The following is a 21,395-nucleotide window of genomic DNA, read 5'->3' as shown; positions in this document are numbered from 1 at the left end:
TTTAAGTAAAAAATCGATTGGCAATGCATTAGTTAAATAATTGAAAAAACTAGTAAAAAAATGATTAACCGATTGAATTAATAATTTTTTAGTTGTTCATTAGTTTAAAATAATAAAATATAAAAATTATTTTAAAAAATATATATTATACATTAATATATTAGTTTATTATATTAATTTAATTTCATTTAAATTTTAGTTGAATTTTAAAACAAATATTGATAATAATAATAATAAGCAAAACAAATATTGTGAGCATTGATTGCGAAACAAAGGTGAGTACTATACTCTGCCATATCCAATGACCCTTTTCAGTTCAATTCAACCTCTCTCCAGACATTGTGCCAGGTTTTTCACGTTGCATAGCTGCCACACCAATTCAATTCAATTACTCTTCTTATTGGACTTAGGAATATATGCACCTTATACTATAAAATATTATGCCATTGCTATCAACGACAACAAAGGTATCATGTCAGAATTTCGATTCACCATCACCATTATATATATTCACCACAAATTAAACCATGCTATGCTTTCAAATTTATAAATTTTTTATTTTTTATATTTTTAAAATAAATTAATTTTTAAAAAGCACTGCACAATGAAAAGGGAAAGCAAAAGGAATTGAATGAAATGAAATATTGCAATGCATATAAATGGAAGCTATGTATAGTTACCTAAGTTGGTGATTTTAGTAGCTAGAGAGGTGGCATATATAGAGAGACATATATATAGAGGGAATTGTCTCTATTCACTGAAACCTTTGAAGTTTGAATTAACAATAATTGTTATTGGTGAAGAGCTGCCACATAATATTTGTCAATTTCTCATTGACCATTTCTCTGCCTTTTTGACTATAATATAAATGCATGCATGCAGATTCCCTTCAACAAAACCTTATTAGCTAGAGCCGCATTAATGTCTCTTCTTATCCTTATACTGTTCACTATCATTATTCTTTCTTTCTTGTCCTTTTATTACCTCGCTCTTTTTACACAACTAATTAAATCACAATAATTTCTAATTTATTTGTGAATTTAAATAAACTTTTACATATTAGATATATAAGTATTTAGTATTATGTTACTAAAATTAATTATCTTTCACATTCTTTAATTAAATAATTCTTAAAAATGAATCTTATTATTAAATATATCATATATTCACACATAAAAGTTATATTTTTTATTAGAGTAGTTATCCATATTTGTTCTGATGATAAATTTAAAATTATCTTTTATAGTTATAAATAAGACTAGAAATGAGTCAAGTTGAGTCGAGTTAAACCAAGTTCAAGTTTGACTTATGAAAATTGAGCTTGACTCACGGCTCAACTCATTAACAATTGAGTCTATTTCTTAAGCTCAACTTTGACTCATCGAAAGCTCATGAGCCGACTCGAGCTCACGAGCTGACTTAAATAACAAAAACATAATTTCTAATTTTATATCAATAAATTATAACGTATATGTATATTAAAAAATATATTAATTTTATATATTATATATGTATTAATTATGAATTTTTTATTTATGTCCTACATCAAACTCATATAAAAAATAATTATAAAATTTTAAATATAAACATTAATATATATAAAATTATAAATATTACTATTTTATATGTATATATATAATATTAAAAGTATAAACTAAATGTATATAGGATATGTGTATTACTAATTTAATATATATATATATATATAATCGAGTCAGTTCACGAGTTAATAAGCCGAGCTTATATCCAAACTTAAACTCGTCTCATTTAATTTATGAGTTCAATTCCAAACTCAACTCATCAGCTTATGAGTTCAGCTCATGAATTGAGTTGACTCAGCTCACTTCCAATCCTAGGAATAGAATCTTATGAATTTGTATAATTGAAATATAATTGTAATAGATTTTGAGTTTCTTAATTTAAGTTGGTATTTTTACAAGAGTGAAAGTATATATATAAAAAAGAGGAGTACTAGAGGACCAGCACTTTTGTTAAATTCTGGCCAACACTTAATCATAAACTAATTGAATGATTCTACACCATTAGATGCAATATCACACCATTAAAAATATCATTAATAGCTAATTGATGGCTAAAAACCACAAAATTTACTGACTCCTTAGACTTTCTCTATAAAAAAATTCGATGCTCAGGTCATTAATACTTTAAGAAGTATTTAAAAATGAAGAGTAGAAATAAATAAGGGTGGAACTAGCATAAAATTAAAAAAGAAATAAAATTTAAGTTTTGAATATAAAGAGATTAAATAAAAATTTTAAAGAAGGCTAAACCAGAATTTACACATAACTTATAAAAAAAATTAAAATTTAAGAGGATTATTACTCCCCTTGACACATATATAAACCTTTTATTTATAGTATGAAAAGGTAAAACTAAGAATGATCCAAATAAATTCGTACAGAATATATATATTCTATTTAAATATGATCTAAATTATGTTCTTTATAAACTAACATATCTCTAAAAAAAAATAATTTTGGGTCGAATACAACCTTAGGTCAATCTGAAGAGTTGATCTGTAACAATAATAATCTATTTTTCAATATAAACTTTGGAAATAAAATTGTTTGTTACGTTCCTCATAAAATGATCTTTATGGTGTATGCGGGAATTTTTCTTTATTTCTTTTGGAGAAGGGAAGAGGAGACGAGGTGTGGGGAGTGGTCAAATCTCAAATCTGGCAGTGCAGCTGGAACAGGACAAATAAATATGAAAAATGATATATTATTAATAAAAATCATTATTTTTTTCGATATTTAATCAGTAATAATTTATATTTATAATTATAAATATTTTATACACAAAAATTATATAATTTATACTTATATTTACTTAAATTTTACATACATAAATCGATATAATTTGTACCTACATTTTTTAGAATTTATACATATAAATTAATAAAATTTATTTGTTAAAAATAATTTAACATTTATTCTGACTAAATAATAATAAAAAATATTAAAAATTACTATTTCAGAATTTTTTAATAAATAAATTTTGTTTTTATTCCTGATGGTTATGGCCAGAAGATCATAATAATTAGTTATGGAGATGGCTAAAGGAAGCATATAATGGAGCAACTGAAAACTTACAAGGTTCCAACATAGAAATCTTCAAAAATATTTGATCCAATTGATGAGTGATGAGGCTACAACTTTTCTTTTTCCTTTTTGATAAATTAGGGTTTTTCATCAATTAATATTGGTGGATGTTCTTTATCCAAGAAATATATATATTATTCCATGTGTAATGGGTCCAAATAAAGTATAAAATGAAATAAAAAGTATATATATAAATAGAATCGGTTCCAGCCAGGTCTGTGATGATACATTGCTTTCACTTTCTAATGCTTTAAATTTGCAATGTCTGTTATCACAAAATTGAAAGATACCTCTCTATATCTTTTTCGTTGCTCGTACAAGTTTGGGACACTGTTTGTTCATACTTCATCTTTAAACATCACAAATAAATTTTACGATTGAGACTCACTTTACCATTATCTATGTCTTTTAATTGTCTTCACTACCACCAATCTAATTGAACATACTTTCCTTTTTAATTATAATAAAGTTTAATTATAACCTCTTATTTATTTATTAGTTTTTTTAATAATATAAAATACTTCGATGAAATAAAAGGAAGAAAAAAGAAGTCAATTAGTGGTGCTACTTGTTACATAGAGAAAAAATTGTTAATTCAATTTTTACATTTGTTAATTATGTCAAAAAGAAACTTTATTTTTTGAGAAAATGATAAATCGATCCTTGACTTTTTGGTCCGTAGACATTTAAATTCTGAGGATTTAAAAATACATTTAAGTAATAATTGATCTCTTTAAAATCTGGACATATCGTTCTTTGAGTCTAATTTGTTCAATTTTAAAAATTTTTTCACGTGTGCATCCGTATCAACCAGGTCAGTACACCGGGAATCACGTTTGATTTTTCCATTAAGTCAGACAGACCCAAGTGAATATGAAAGATCATTATGTCTAAGTTTTGAAAAGTTCAAGAATTTACATGTATTTTCAAATTCTCGAAAACTTAAATGTCTGCGGATCAAAAGTCAAGAATCTATTTGTTCTTATCTCTTGTTTTTTTTATACATATATAAAGTATCACTTAATTAGGTATCATCTTAGAAATTAAATTCTAAAAAGAATAATGTTTCTATTTATTTATATATTAATTATCTATCACACATAGATAAGAACATGTGAAAAATGAAACTGCATTTCATTGATTGATATTGTGAGAAATTAAAGCAGATAAATATTAAAGAGTCATTAAAATTTATTATTTTTTATTATTTTTTTATTATTAATTTAATTTTGTTAGTTTAATAATTTAATAATATATTTTAATTTATACTTTTAAATATTAATTAATAATTAACTAATAGCTAAAAATAATAAATTTTGACAACTTTCTAACATTTCTCCTTAAAAAATAGAAAACCACAGGCTTTGATCATGTTTGTGCATTAACAATAGTGTTTCTTTGCAAGTTCCAAGTGAAGTACTAATATATATAAGAGGGGACCCTTAATTTCAAGAACTAGGATACCCTCCACATTGGATCTGCTGTTTTATTATCTCCTCCATCTCATCTTCCATAATAATCCTATATATATAAATTATTATTATTTTGGTTTAATTATTCAAATAGATAAGATAAGAAGGCAGTCCAATAATCTTTTTTTTTTATTTCTTCCAATATATATATTAGCGGATGGGACAGTTTTGGTTTCGGAGTCCTGAATGCATGGGACATGAAATATATATAAAGGAGAAGAAAAGAATAGCATATTCTATATCTACTTATCTACAATAATAATAATGGTTTATTAGAACGTAGCAAGTGCATGCATGCATATTTAATGACTAATAAATTACTTCTTGTAGTTTTTTTTTTAAATATTTTTTTAACGAATAGTAGGTAGTTTTTCTTTCTTTTTTTTTTTCAATTAGCTTAATCAATGCAACTTTACCTATAAAATTATGAAAAATATATGGAAGACATTTTGAGGAAAAATAGACATGTTATTAGGATGTGGTATTTGCCTAATAATTACCTAATAAACATATAAAAAAAACATATAAAATATTTATTTATGTGTTTATACAGGGTGTAATTGTTGAGTATATATATATATATATATATATATATATATATATATATAAATGAGTGAGTAAATGGAGGGTTAGTCAAAGAGAATATATAAGGTGGAAAGCACTTGTGAGATACTAAAAGAAAGAAAAAATTGATATATAAATTAAAGAGGTTGACATGATAGTAGTTTTCTGTTGATGCATACCACAAAGAAAGTGATGGGAGAAAGGAGGACCCATTTGCCTTTAGCTGTGGTATGGGGTCATTTTTAAGTGTATGCAACTAGTTTAGGGAATGAGGGGACCTATAGAGACAAGAGGGGACTAGATAGAGACTTTATTTTTATTTTTATTTTTGTAACAAACTTTTTTAGATGTTTTCAGAAATAAAAAATTAACAATTTTATATACATCTAGTGAAAAATATAAATTTTAACCGGAATATATATTTCTCAAAAATAATGGATAGTATGTGAAAAGTAAGTTCTATATTTTGATAATAAATTGTCAAAATTTAATTTTTGGTTGTCTATCTAAAATATTAATTATTGGTTCAATTTTTTAGTTTTAAAAGAAAATAAAAATTGGGGATTGATATGACGTATAATTAATAATTAATAAATTAAAACAAGAGCTACTTGCTATTGAAATTCTTAAAAGTTTTTTTTTCAGCAATAATAACAATTTTGAAAGAGGAATAATATATGTGAGAGGGCCCATTAGGTGATAATGGAAGTTGCCTTCATCCTCTCTGGACTCTTTGCTACAAATCTGAAATTAGATTTAATTTGGTAAGCTTTTACCTTCCGATATTGCTTTAAGCTTCAAATGGCAGGTCCAATTTGCAAGCAAAGCATGATTTAGACCATTGAGAATTTCAGATTTTAATGTCAAGTCACAAGCTAAGTGCCTGCATGGAAGTGACACAATACCAATAATCTTGCATCAAAACATCATGTTAATAAATTAATACTTAGGCTTTAATCACATCACAATAGAAGCATAAGTTAGGGTAATTTAGATGGATAAATTGAACAAGAAAAAAGAATATACAAATATTCTGAATTAAATTTGGTTACATGCATATTTTATTTGATTTGTTTATAAATTGAATTAAATAAATTTGATTTATATTTTTTTAATTATTAATTTGATATATATATATATATATATATATGTTATATATATATGTTGTACTAGTAATAAATCGAATTAAATTAATTTAATTTATATTTAAAAAAATATAAATCAAATTTATGTGATTCGATTTATATAGAAAATCAAACAAAACATGCATATAACCAAATTTATTTTATAACATCTATATAATTTTTTTCTCATTTAATTTATCTATATAAATTATCCTATAACTTATACAAGGTTAAAATGCAACAAATTAATAAATTAAATTAGTATAACTAACTAATAACTAACAAGAGTATATTAGATGTTGATTTAATACCCTTGACTATTACTGTCTGATTTGTCCCGTTATTAATTAAACTAAACTAATACAATAGTCAATGACAACTAAGTGAACTAACTAACAAGAAGAAGAAAAAAATAAACGAGGTTTAGCAACTAAGTAGAAGGTCAATTCTTAACCTAGGATATTTATCTAATTCTCTAATAGCCTATCTTTATTCTTATCAACTGCACTACTAATCCATCAATCCCTTTCTTGCTGATTAATCAAACACACACATATATATAATTCGTTGAAATAGACCTTCATCCATATAAAATTCAACAGTAGGAAATTGCTAGAACTTTCTCATCTGCTGTACAATTTTATTCAATTTTTCATTTTCCCCCTATAAGGAATATTCTCATCTAATTTATGTCTATATATTTGTATAACTTCACCCAACTTTAATAAAGAAAAAGTTCGAAACAACAAATTTTCAGTGATAATTAGTTAAAATTTTTTATAATTTATTTTATTTATATAATTTAATAATATTTTAATTTTCTATCTCAATCTCTTATTAATCTATTTATCATATTCTTATCAGTTCCATTTATTAATGATATTAATTATAATATCATATCTCTAACTATTAAACATTATTGTAATTCTTATTTAATATTTATTGTTATAATTTAAATGTTATAATGTCATATGATTCTCTCTCTCATGCTTAATAAATAGACACCAACAGAATGGCATATTTAGAAAGAAGTTTAAATCTTAAATTTAATAATACAATAATTACTAATAACAATTAAAAACGGTAATAATATTAATTAAATAATTTTAATTGTAATTAATTTTTATTTCATTTAAATCAATTATTATTATGGCAAACGTTGACAAATGTGAAAGCTTGATTTAATAGGTTTTTCATTGTTAATTTGGATCATGAAGGTTGTTTATTCCTTCTAGCAAAAAATCACAACTCTATTTCAATTACAAGCACAATTGAAATAGGACAAGGAAATTTACAAGAAGGAGTTGAAGAATAATTTGAACAACGCGGATGTTTTTAAATTAACATAGATATTTTTAAATTTTTTCATAATTGAATTTGAAAAAATGTCAAATTCTTAAATTAATTTATTCAATTGATAAATTTATATTACTCATAACATCCATAAATTCATACGCATAACATCGATAATTTCATATTAATAACATCCATAATTTTGTACTCATAATATTCATGATTTCATACATATGATGTCTATAATTAATAAATTTTTATAGACAATATTACCAAATTTTAAACTATACGTTTTATTGTATTTTTCAAATTATCTTATATGTGCACTAATAGGTCATAATTTTAATTATTTTAATATTTTTATTTAATATTCATATGTATGCTTATTTATTGATTTTAATATGACGAGTTAATAATTATTTTTAGAAATTTATTTTTTAATTTTTTATATCTTATCTTTTATTTTTTATTTTCTAATAGTTTATATGTAAAATATAAGTTGTGCAGTAGAAATTGTTAACATTTTTAAATTTAACCTCTATAATTTCTGCAGAAAAATTGTATTTTAATGAGTAATAATGTGAGTGAGGAATTTTGGGGATATAATTTAAAAGAAATTAAAATTAATTTTTGAAAAAACATTAATGACTCTAAAGATGCAAAAAAATGGTAGGTAATAAGAAGAGTAAGTGATAAGAAAGTTTATATCACTTGCTTATCAAGAGAATGAAAATTTTTATATAACATTTTTATATTATAATTAATTTTTGACTATCTAACACTCCTCTTAAAAATAAAATGTCAACCTCTAAGATTTATTTAATTAAATAAAAAAATAAACTGATTACTTAAATAACTAATTAAAATTAATTTACTTTGAATTTAATTAATAAATACAAGTATAACATGTCCATTAATTATTATTGACAAACAATCGGTTTCTTTACGCCACAACATGACAGTCATTATATTGTAATAAGAAATAAGAAGATATCATATCATATCAAATCCAGTGCTTCAAAAATATCACGTGGTAATAGTAATACTCTAATGAGAAGCAAGATCATCCTTTAATTTTAAGAACTCAGTTTTTCACAAAGTCATTAAGGTAGGTTGTTATCTGGTTTAAAGAGTAAAAAGAAATTATTTAAAAATTAAACTAAAAATATATTATTAAATTAAAAAAATTAAAACTAAAAATAATAAATTTATTAGTCATTGAATTTTTCTAAAAATATAATAATGATGTAGTACTATTTTAACATACAAAAAAATAATAATTAATTGATACGTATTATAAACATGTGTACAGAAATCGAAGAAGTTGAAAGGATCTTAAAATAGTAAAGCTGAAGAAAAATGAATGCTGATGATACTGTGTACAGAAGAGGAAATTTCTCTATTCGAAAAGGACTTCTCATATCTCTATTTTTTTAAATCTTCTCCTTTTCTACTCATTATTCACAACCAAACTATAAGAGTTAATTCTCCCCCCAATGCAATATCATTACAGTAAGAAAGAAAATATATATATACACACAAATAGTAAGCTGTTTTTCAACAGAATATTCAAGCCGCCCAATTTTTCTTTATTTAAAAATTTTGTCAGTTTTCATGTGGCGCAAGTAGATAGGTTCATTAAATAATTTCTTTCTCAAAATTTTTATTACATACAAGTCCATAAGAATATCTTTGTTAAAATAAAAATATTTATGATATTAATTATAAAAATTTAATAGTGTTGGTAATGTAAAGAATGGATAAGTATTAAGAAGTAAAGAGTAATGCGGAAACGACAGCGTTTGGGTTTAACCGTTTAAGAGTGTTGAAACAGTCCCACGTGGCGGTCATATCAGTGGGACCTCACACACTCACACACTCTCTCTCTTAATATTCCTCCGCCGGCACACTCTCCTCTCCCCCAATTCTAATTTTTTCATTTTAATTAAATTGATATTAATATTAATATTATTTTCTTTCTGATTATATATACACACATTGCCATGGTCATCCTCGATCTCTTTCTTCAACTTTCTAAGAAACTAAAACAGTTAACAACAATTACATACTCTACTCTGTTTAAAGAAGAAGAAGAAGATGTTGCATTGTGTAAACATGACAGTGTTAGAGAGGCAGCAAGCAAGAAGCAAGAAATGCATTCAACAAGATCTTCAAGAAAATGGATCCTCGTTATTTGACGTCTTCTCTGATGATTATTCCTCCCTAATTCACATGCCTCCTGCTCCTTCTTCTTCTTCCGCCATTTCCTCATTTGTCTCTCCCAAGAAGAGAAAATCTGAAAGCCACAAGGTTCATTACTTCAAGAAAACTCAACTATTCTTTACCTGAAGTTAATAACTAACAATTATTAAATAATTTAATAAATTTAACTAAATTATCATCTAATCATTTTCAATTATTAACTTTACATGAAAATAATTGCGCTCAGATTTTCACATTTTTTCTTATCTATCTTATCTTGTTTTATCTCTTTACTCAATTCTTTTCCTTTAGGTGGTTGTTGCTCAACAAAGTCATAACAAGAAGGACAAAAGAGTCAAAGTGAGTGCGGAAGAAGAGTCATCCAAAATGAGTGAGCAAATTACCAACAAGGACGAAGTAGCTTCTGCTGAGAATTCCATTAAAGGATCTACTTCGGAGCCTCACAATAACAAACCTGACTACATTCATGTCCGAGCTCGCCGCGGCCAAGCCACTGATAGTCACAGCCTTGCCGAAAGAGTGAGTTCGTTAAATAATTTGAAATGTTTGACTAAACTGTTTTGTATTCAACGAATTCTAGTAACTAACTAACTAATGTATGCAGGTTAGAAGGGAAAAGATTAGCGAGAGAATGAAGTATTTGCAAGATTTGGTTCCGGGATGCAACAAGATTACAGGAAAAGCTGGAATGCTTGATGAAATCATAAACTATGTTCAGTCTCTTCAACGACAAGTTGAGGTAATTAATTAATTAATTTAAATTGTTAACGGGAAGTATTTAGATGTACACGTGGCTTATTATTATTGTTATGATCACTTCTTGCTTTGCAGTTCTTGTCTATGAAATTAGCTGCTGTAAACCCAAGACTTGAACTCAACGTTGATGATCTCTTTGCCAAAGAGGTAAAACAAGAAAAGAAAATGCACATATTACAACTTTACCCCTCTTCATCTTTCATTTTAGCTTAATTACACACTAAACAACATGGATTAATCAACCATGCATTCCCATATTGTCCTTCAATTATGTCCATTAATAGTGATTTCTTAACAAAATAAAAAAGATAAAAAAAATTATCCTTTATATTATTAAAAAAATCAATTTTAATGCGCTTTCAGTCTAACCATTTTACACGTACATTCAATCACATAACGTCATATTAACAAAACAATTATTTTTGTACATTAACAGCGTGAATAATTATCTAAAAGAATAGTTGTTATTGCATGATTGTATAAAACGTTTTAACGTATAAAAATTAAACTCTTAAAAAAATACAAAAAAATATAAAAAAAATGTGTTCTTTCTTTTTAAAAATTATATTTTAGATTTTTTTTTTGGTTATTTCACTTATTAAGTAAATAAATGTACTTAGATCTAAGATAAGCATCCACATGTATGTAAGAAAGGCTTATTAAAATTTGATAATGACAGGTATTTCCTGCTTGTGCTCCAAATTTTGAAAGCATTGGAATGGGATCATCAGAGATGACTAATAACCCTGCTGCATATCTTGACTTCAATTCAGTTCAACAACTTGTATCATGTTCCAATGGATTAATCAACAACATTGGCATGAATATGACCCCTTCACCAGACATGGGTCTTAGGAAAACCATTGCTGCACCCCTCCCTGTGTCTTTACCAGAAACATTTCTTGACTCATCATCTTGTTTCAATGTATGGTTAATTAATTACCCTTTTCTATATTACTATGTTTCAATGATTTTTAGTTTTCTATAATTGATCCTTTTCTGTTGTTCATTGCAGCAAGTTTTACCTCCTTCAATTTGGGAAGGCGAATTCCAAATCCAAAACCTTTACAATGTGGCTTTTGATCAACCTAGAACATCATCTTTTCCACCTTCTCACCCATTTACAGGTACCTACAAATTATGATTTTTCTAGTGACCTTTTTATTTTTCCAAAATGCAGAAAGTGGAAGCATAGCAGAGTGGAATAATTTTTCATCATGAAAGATGATAGGGACATTTGAGAGAACTCTAGTTTAGTTATTATTTATAAGGGTAATATTAAGAATACAAAAAAAAGTATTTGTTTTATTTAGTATTTTATTAATTATTGTAATAATTAATGAATATTAAATAAAATAAATTTTGATTATTTTTTGTTATTAAATATTTTTGTATTTATAAATGTTAAGATAATAAATAATTAAGTCGAATATTTTTGTTGATTTAATAATATAATATAATTGAATATTTGTGTAAAAATTATAATATTAAAAGTTAAATTCCACAAAAAATAACTTATATGAGGTTACCGATTTATTTATATTGTGGTTAAAAAGAAATGGTGTAGCAAGGTAGGAAGCTTCCTTTTTGAAATTCTAGGTTTTTTAGGAAATTCGGATGATGAGGCTTTTGGATCAATCATTTTCTCTAAAGACTTGTTAAACACTCCACTATTACCCTTGTGATTTAGTTACCCTTTTGAAAAAGTAGTTAATTTGAATTTCTATCTTTTTTATATATATTTGTGCAGGTTTAGTGGAAGCTAGTAATCTAAAGATGGAGATGGATATGTAGATGATGATGATGATAATATCTCAAATTTGCAATTTATTTTGGATGAGCTCACTCCACATGGGAATGGCTATCATGAAGATTCTTAATTTTTCTTTTGAAGTAAATATAACATAATATTGGTTGTATACTTCTAAGTATATAGTATGACTATAAAAATAAGATTTATTATTATTAATATTAATACCCCGTTAACTTTTGGGTCGCCTTCATTTGCACGTTTCAAGTACTATTTAATTATTTATTATACCATCCAAAAAGAAAAAGTTTGATAGCGATGAGAATTGAATTGAATTGAGCATATATGTGACTGGGCACCTAATCCAATGTAAAATAAGAAGTTGATGGCAACCTATCACTGCTTTTTCCTTTTTAATTTCCCTTCTCTTTATGATGAGATTATTATTTAGTAAAATAAAGGTAACATAAGCAGCTGGATGCAAATTAAAGCTTAATACCAATTATATGATAAGGACAATAATTGATAGTATTTATAATCTTGATTTTCAATTAATTTATAGGATCTAATAGTTCTTAATGAGTTTGCAACATAATCAAACCTAACAACAAACATCAAGTGGTTTTCCAAAAGGATACGAGGGTGATGTTTAAGGTCCTTAAAAAACATAGTATATAGTAAAAATAATATTGACGCAATTAAATAACTATGTAAAATTATTTTGTAAGGGTGGTGCATTAAAATTATTCCTCATTAATTATCTTAATGGAAACTTTTAAATTTGAAGTCTCTATCAATCGCTTTTTTCATGATTAAATCACCTCAAATATTAAAGCTTCTTGTCATTTTCTCATCCACTTGAACATCTCATAAAAATATAAAATCACACTAGTCAAATTATCATTTGATTACTTTTGTAGTTTTGTTTTGGTTGATACTTAACACCCCAACATGCACTACCATCAAGCATTGTTGGTTTTGTAGTTTTCAGTTAATTTTTGTTTGAATTTGATCAATCTCGTGCGATCAAAAAGTGTTCTTCGAATAATTCTCTACTTCATCAACCTGATTTTCATTTTAGCCATTTTTTTTCTTTTCCCTTCATATAATCATAAATTAATATATACTAGTATTTCTTAATAAAAATTATATTTAAAGACTTTAGGTACTTTCACTTGTAAATGTATCATATATAAAAGTTAAAACAGTTGAAAATCTTAATCGAAAGTCTTAAATAAGATATTGAATAGAAATTCTAATCCACTCGTTCACTTAAGTAAGTGTCAGAGGTTCGAATTTTATTTTCTATATACATCAATAATCTATTAACCAACAACAAATTTTTAAATAGAGTTCTGATTCGCGACGAATTACTTGACCTATTGGACCGAAGAATAGCGTGGCAAACTGAAAAATATAGGTAGAGAATCATCTTTGTATGTATATCTCTTTTTTGGTTTTCCATGATATTTTCTAACTCGGCAGATCAAGGACTAATCCGTTGTGGATCGAAGTTCTATTTAAGGGTTTGTCGTTGGACAATGAGTTGCTGCATACACATGGTGACTTGCTTAAGCAAACTAGTGAACCGCATGTATGCGTATCTCTTTAATCTAAATGTATCATATATAAAAGTTAAAATGTTAAAAATCTTAATCGAAAGTCTTAAATAAGATATTGGATAGAACTCTGATCCACTAGTTTACTTAAGTAAGTGTTAAAGATTTGAATTTTGCTTTATACATGTGGTAATTTATTGACCAGCAACAAATTCTTAAATAGAATTCTGATTCACGATAAATTACTTGACTTGTTGGATCGAAGAATATTGTGACAAACCGAAAATTATAGGTAGAGAATCATCATTGCATGCACATCTCCTAACTCGGTAGACTAATGACTAACCCGTCGCCGATCGAAACTTTATTCAAGGGTTTGTCGCTGGTTTGCTGCATGTACAGCGCAGGATTCGAACCTGACACTGGATGGATGTGTATCTCTTTAATCTAATGCGATCATGAACTATTAGTAATTACCATTACGTGACAATAGAAGTTACATGATAATAAACTTGTATCAGAAAAGACGAATGAATATAAAACAAAAGGGGTAACTAATAATGCAGAAGTAGCATATGTGTGAAATTGTATTGGATTTAATAAACCTTTGCCATTTGGTTGTGGATGAAAACAGGAAGACAACATTGAACATGGTTGAGAGAGACAAAGGTAGTCATGCGCCTGATAGTGGACCTTCTCAAAGCCGCCATTGGGGACAAAATAATAGTCTTCTTGATTGAGACACTCATAAATTAGGCCACAAGCTAAGATTGATGAATGTTATTATGGGAGGGAAAGGAAGGTGGATGGTCACACATTTCAATTAATTAGAATGATTTTTCTGTCCCTAACAGTTATGATCCAGTTCAATCAAAATGGACATCTAAACTGTTTACTATACCCGAAAATAAAATAAAATAAAATAAAAATGCACATCTAACTCATATTTGTGGTTAAAACTTAAAAGGATAGATGGTCATTAATGTTTGGAATTATATGGACAAACCACAGTTACAACTCACATGAAAATGAACAAGATGTTACATTTGAGTTATCTGGTTGCCAAAACTTATGACATGACCTATTAAAAAAGATGGAGATGACCAATCAATATTTATTTCTCACATTGATAGCAAAAATTGAACTATGTGGGGTATAATCTTATTACATGCCATGTGCTAATCCTCATTAACAAAGATAATTATCTTCAAATAATTAAGCAACAATGCTACATTGCGCATATTGATATCAATGTCACTTGATGTACCTATGCTTTTCATTCTTATAAGAAAGACCCCTTGGATTTTCATACATAACATATGTTAACAAAAAAATTGAGGGACACATCTTGTATGTATATATGTATAAATAATAACTATATCTGGCATAAAATCATGTCTTAATATGCATGAAAGGTGCTGTTCAGTGTTAGGTTGCATCAATGGTTAAAAAAAGGGGACCACTTGAAAGGGTTTTTGCCAAGGGCTGCATGGGGTAGCTAGTTTAGTAGTATATTTTATCTTGGAGTTATGAGAGCCTCAGAATTTCTTCACTTTGAAGCCATATATAATGGTGAGATTTGTGGACCTGTCTCATCCATAGCCAAAGATCTTGTTGATTCTCTTTGTTTCTGTTGATGGTGAAACATGATCTTGGATTTTCCTTTCATTGCCCCACACCTTCATCTTATGTGGGGGAAAAATATATATTAGTATAAACACTAATTTACTATAGCATGTAGTCAGATATATTCTCATAAATGTTGATTAAATCCATGATAAGTGAGAATATTTTAAATAAAGTGAGGCAATTTACTTTGTTGTAAGTAAGTTTGATAATGAGGTTTTAGACTTGTGTCTATCTCACAAGTCACATTCTCTATCCCTTACACTACTCACATGGGGGGTTGGTTCCAAGATATTAACTATTAAGGCATCAACCCATTATAAGATTCCCTAACATTTAGCTATCTAGAATAAAACATTAGCAGATTTTAAACAGCAAGACTTTAAACTAACCTTCCATGTTTGTGTCTTGTTCCTTTTCAACAAAATTGTAAATCCTACCGGATCTAATTTGATCTCATTGTAACTTACTTTATTTTTGGGGGGAAAAAAGAACCCATTCTAAAATTCACTAATTACTAATTAGTATTAGTCATGAATATGAATTTTTGTAATAGAAAATTGGGAAGTGCAAAGTTATATAATTTATCTGTAGCTTTTACTTTTGAAATAGTTACTTGAATAGAACTATTCATTCCCTAATGTAGCATCACCAAATTCTAACAGGCTACTTATTTTACACCTTCAAAAAATGATACAACAACAACAAAACTTCGTCCTACTAGGTGGAGTCGGCTACACTGCATCCTATCATATATGATGTCTTCTGTAAGTCTATTTATATTTAGATCTGTCTTGACCACTTCATTCAGAATCTTCTTAGGTCACCTTTGCAGCCAATATTTAAAAAAGCCTCAAACTAAACTAGTGTGTCTAAGAATTCACTGACTGTGGTATATTTCAGTTGTGGATACAGTTCTGTTCCATTCACTCCATTGGAAGACTCAATGTCAAAGTAGGTGTGATCTTTCTTTATGAAAGCAGAATATATGAAAAGCTGTTCAAAGTTGGCAGGATAAGAAGTACCTGCGAAACAAAATAATTTGCACAATTTTTAATTGGATTTTACTTTTTTAGGATCAAAGAATATCATTAAGATGGAGAGAAGAAAAAATACAAGAAAAAGGGGTAATAAAAATATTTATCTATGAAGTGTAGATTTTCGATCTATTAACATGTATGAGAAAGGTTAGTTCTCAAAAAGGATCATGAGCTATACACCAAATAGATACCAAGCATCTAATCATCTCCCATAAAACTTGCCGGTCTAAGAATTTATAATTGAAGGTGTGCGAATTGTGTTCAAGCCAACCAATACTCCAAATAGATACCACAATGATTTCGCCATGTTGGTACTCATAAAACCAGCAAAACTAGTCAAAAGAAATTGACCTAAGGTTGCAAGACACATCAAACACTCACCTAATGCATTGAATTATAAATTTTCCTTACATTTCTCTCTATTTGAGTAGAAACTTCATATCCCTGTCAGTCTTAACATGAGATGATTTTTCATGCCGTCTAGAATCTTGATGCTTAATTGACAAAAGTGACAAGAAGCAGCAACATAGTCACAATCAATTTGAAGTCAAAGTATTACCTTTGATTTTCTTGACCAGCTCTTCTTCTGAGACATGTGATTTCTCGAGCTTCTTCCCAATTTTAGTTTCCCACATCTCGACTAGTTCATTCAGAGAACAAACGTTTCCTGGTGGTCTCAAGTACAACACTTTGTTCAAGGTGCGGGGGTCATCAACTGTGCTAATAGTGAAGGCAGCAACATCATTTTCCTTAACAAATATGCCTGCAAAGAAACCCTTCATGAATAAGCATCAAACAAAGAGAATAACAATTACATGATAAGAAATTAGCAATCGTCTTCGATCAAACAGACCTTTTGTGTTCCCATCACCAAATATGGTAACCTTGTCCCTAGGAGGAGCATTTAAGCCTGGCTGAACAAGAGAAGGGAGCAAAATCTTCATGAAGAAATTGCAGCAAATGCAGGTATATGGAATGCCTTCGGCCTCAATCATCTGGCGAATTTCGAGTTTGGGTGCGTAGAAATTGCGGCCATCCTCCAGGTCATATATTTGAACCTTGGTAGGGTCTGCTCCAAATTCAGCTGGGATAAATCTCTGAAGAGACCAAAATAAACAACACATCATTGAACATATCTTACAATTCAAATATTCAATAATACAAGGACCATTGGCAATAATACAAACGTGCAGATCAGAAATGGTGGGAGCATATATCTTAATAAATGAAAATAGTAAGACTGTTGTTAACAGCTTTAGAAACGGATGCTCCAAAACTAAATTAACCAATTCCACAAGAAATTGAAGCAGAACATTAGAAATGGCCTAAGAATCAGCATTTAAAGAGAATGTTAACAAATAACCATAAGGACTTGAAGGTTGAAAGGCTCATTATTTGACTGAAAAGCGCATGCATGTTTTCTTATGCCAAATTAATTTACCATTGATCTCCATGGATTTCAAGACCCTACAAGCCCATTCCACTTTCACACACAAAATCTATTCCTAATTTCTCCTGAAGAATGAGGCTAACCCCAAAGAGACAACAACAACAGAAAGTCAGAAATAGACAAAACAGCAAACAGGTAGAATGCATGCAACAAACTCTTTCAACAGAGTCTATTTCAAAATATACCCAATCTGATTCAATTCAATGCTCAACAAATCCACTCCTTCAAACTTGTGAAACCAACCATATTGTTCTACCCTAGACAACTTTATGAGGTACTCCATATTATATCCAAAAATCCAAATTCTTAGGACAGGAAGTTTAAAATGGACCTTAATGGAGCCAGATTGTTTGATAACTCGGATAAGAAGCTTCTGATCAAGAGTTTGCTTAGCTGAAACAGCAGAAATAACAACATCCACTAACTTGACAGCTTCAACAATGCTGGCTTCATCTTGGAGGGAACCCTAAGAATGAAAAAGAAAATGTGAGCCACAAAAACAGAGATTCGAGATTGCAATGTAAGAGAGGTGGAATTGAAGAGCATACTTTGAGAAGGGTGGCACCAGCATGAGAGAGAGAGTGAAGCTTCTGTGCTTTGATGGGGTCAGAGAAAGCAGAATCCCTAACAAGTGCAAATGTTGGATGATCAAACTTGAGGCTTGCTTCTGCTAAGTGAAAACCCAGGTTCCCACTTGCTCCAATTATCAAAATTTTGCTCTTTCCCATTTTTCAAAAAAAGAAAAATTCTGAACTCAACTGATTAGGGTTCAGTAACCAAAGTGCAGCACGTGCTAATTAATTTAATCTTACAACTAAGTTCGTGAGATCCATGAGAAAGTTATTCAATTACTAAATTTTAAGTTGCAGACCCTAAACCCAACCCAAATCATATTTTAATTGGTTTGAGTTTTTTTTTTTATTTGATATTATTTTTAGACTGAGTTTAGATTATATTTTGGATTCGGATAGATCTAATTCAGGTCTCATAACTAAAATATATAATGTTTAATAAAATTTGTGACAAAGTATCATGTTTTAATGTTTTAATTAATACTTTATATAGTACATAATATTGTTTTTATTTTTTAATAATTTATTTTGAATAAATATTATATAATATTTATTAAAGTAATTTTTTAGTTCTAGATATGTAATTTATATATCGAGTCGAGTTTGTTTATAGTCAAGTTTGAATTTGACTAAATTTGCCTTAATAAGTAAAAGGGCAATTTACGTAAATAAATAAAGTGGGAGAGTTATTTACGTAAATGTGCAAATCTGTTTGTTGTTACAATTTTGTGCAAAATGGATTTATATGTAAACCGTGCAACTCACCACGGTTTCTAAACATGCATAAACCGTCGTAGGTCACCACGGTTTATGAAGGAAATTTGGCAAGCATAAACCGTGGGGAGTCACCACGGTTTATGAAGAAACTTATTTGCACATAAAACCTTGTGGGTCACCATGGTTTATATGTGGTAAATAATGGCCAGAAAATCTTGTTAATTTTATGTCCAAGAGACACAAAGCTGTTTATTATAAAAATCATTATTTTTATAATAGAAAGAGTACAATAAAAAAAATCAGATAATACTAAGAAAATGATTTTTATAGTGCTTAAAAAATTGATGTCTATTTACTAAAAAATAAAAAATTAATATTTAATTTAAGATGATGAAATTTAATAAATTTAAAATATTTAAAATTTGTGATGTAAAATAAATTAGAAAAAATTAGACTCTAATAATAAACACCATGAAATTTTTGGATTTTTTTCTATTATAAAATAAAAAAATATTTTTAAAAATAAATTACACTAACATTAATGTTTGGAATCTGTGTTTTTATTTTTTATTTTGAGTTTTTATGAAGTTTTCAAAATCTTAGGCGAACTTATAAAAACTACTCAAAAGTTCGTTTAAGCTTAAGGTGACCTCTCTCATTATATACATCTTTATTTTTTCATTTATAAAATAAAGATTTATTACACTATAACATATTAATGAGTACAATAAAATAATTACTTGTTAATATTGGTATATTAATATTCATTAACATGCTTATTGATTAAATCTTTTATATAGATTTAATAAATTCACATATAAGTGTATATTGATACATTAGTATTTGTTAAATTTAAAATAAAAAAATATTTATTATTTTTAAGAATATTAATGAGTACTCTAAAAAATTAATAAGTAATTATTTTATTATGTTCATTAATATTTTTTATAGTATAATAAATATTTAAATATAGTGTAAAATGAAAAATAGGGATAAACATAATGAAAAACTAATTGATAATACATGTAAAAATTTTATAGTATATATTAGTCAATAATACATAAAGAGAACGAAAAAATTTTATTATAAATATTCAATAGAAATAGATGATTTTTTTCTTTATAAAATGTACTATATAGTGTGTATTTATTAGGCTGCCTTTGTTTTCAACAACAAAATAGGATAAGACACTGAAAATAGGACATGACAAGACACTGATGGATAGAGACACAAAATTTTGTGTTCTTGTAATTCTGCTTGGTGATAAACTAGAACAAATTATGAAAATCTAATTTATTCTCATTTTTTTCATTAAAAAAATTTGAGATGAAAATATAATAATAAAAATATAATTATAAAAAATTTAACAAGAATAATAAAAAAATAAAAAATAAGTTGTGTCTCTTGGACATAAAATTAACAAGATTTTCTGGCCATTATTTACCACACATAAACCGTGGTGACCCACAAGGTTTTATGTGCAAACAAGTTTCTTCATAAAGCGTGGTGACTCCCCACTGTTTATGCTTGCCAAATTTCCTTCATAAACCGTGGTGACCTACCACGGTTTCCTCCTACAAAAATTTGCTCCTAATCCGTGGTGACCTCCCACGGTTTATGCATGTTTAGAAACCGTGGTGGGTTGCCACGGTTTACATATAAATCCATTTTGCACAAAATCGTAACAACATACAGATTTGCACATTTACGTAAATAATTCTCCCACTTTATTTATTTACGTAAATTGTCCTAAGTAAAATCTTGCTTGTATTAAAATATATAAGTATCTTTATTCATGCTTTTTTTTTATTTGTAAAAGTTAATTTATAAAAATATTATATATAAAAATAATAAAAATTTATATGCAAAGACTGTTAAATAATTTAATATTTTTTAACTGTTAATTTTATATAAAAAATGATAAAATAACATATTTAACAATTGTATCTAAGTATTTATCATAAAATTAATATAATAGATAATTAGATGTTAGAATTGTAAATTGTTATACATTAACATATTAAAAAATTCACTCTTTTTACCAATTTTTAAAGAATGTTTTAGCTAAATCTGAGAGTTTATGCATAATAAAAATGGAAGCTTTTGCATAGAATCAAACTTAAT

At 27.4% G+C, this 21,395-nt stretch overlaps 2 protein-coding genes across 2 annotated transcripts; one reads left to right on the top strand and one right to left on the bottom strand.

The window, feature by feature from the left end:
- Positions 1 to 9,551: 9,551 nt before the first annotated feature.
- On the top strand, positions 9,552 to 12,547 carry LOC130969715 (transcription factor bHLH63-like). The gene is made up of 7 exons (XM_057895569.1): positions 9,552 to 9,888; positions 10,093 to 10,320; positions 10,406 to 10,540; positions 10,633 to 10,704; positions 11,237 to 11,482; positions 11,573 to 11,684; positions 12,308 to 12,547. Exons 1-7 carry the CDS (start codon positions 9,676 to 9,678, stop codon positions 12,349 to 12,351), a joined length of 1,050 nt encoding a protein of 349 aa, XP_057751552.1. The 5' UTR covers positions 9,552 to 9,675; the 3' UTR covers positions 12,352 to 12,547.
- A 3,521-nt stretch (positions 12,548 to 16,068) lies between these two features.
- On the bottom strand, positions 16,069 to 18,767 carry LOC130970172 (probable pinoresinol-lariciresinol reductase 3). Its single transcript, XM_057896165.1, has 5 exons — positions 18,531 to 18,767; positions 18,314 to 18,448; positions 17,386 to 17,629; positions 17,092 to 17,295; positions 16,069 to 16,517 (listed from the first exon to the last, which is right to left on the bottom strand). Exons 1-5 carry the CDS (start codon positions 18,708 to 18,710, stop codon positions 16,351 to 16,353), a joined length of 930 nt encoding a protein of 309 aa, XP_057752148.1. The 5' UTR covers positions 18,711 to 18,767; the 3' UTR covers positions 16,069 to 16,350.
- Positions 18,768 to 21,395: the final 2,628 nt, after the last annotated feature.

This window comes from Arachis stenosperma, chromosome 3, assembly GCF_014773155.1.
Source record: "Arachis stenosperma cultivar V10309 chromosome 3, arast.V10309.gnm1.PFL2, whole genome shotgun sequence".
NCBI lineage: Eukaryota > Viridiplantae > Streptophyta > Magnoliopsida > Fabales > Fabaceae > Arachis > Arachis stenosperma.
The sequence above is the reverse complement of the archived record's forward strand: the minus strand, read 5'-3'. Positions and strand labels throughout refer to the sequence as shown.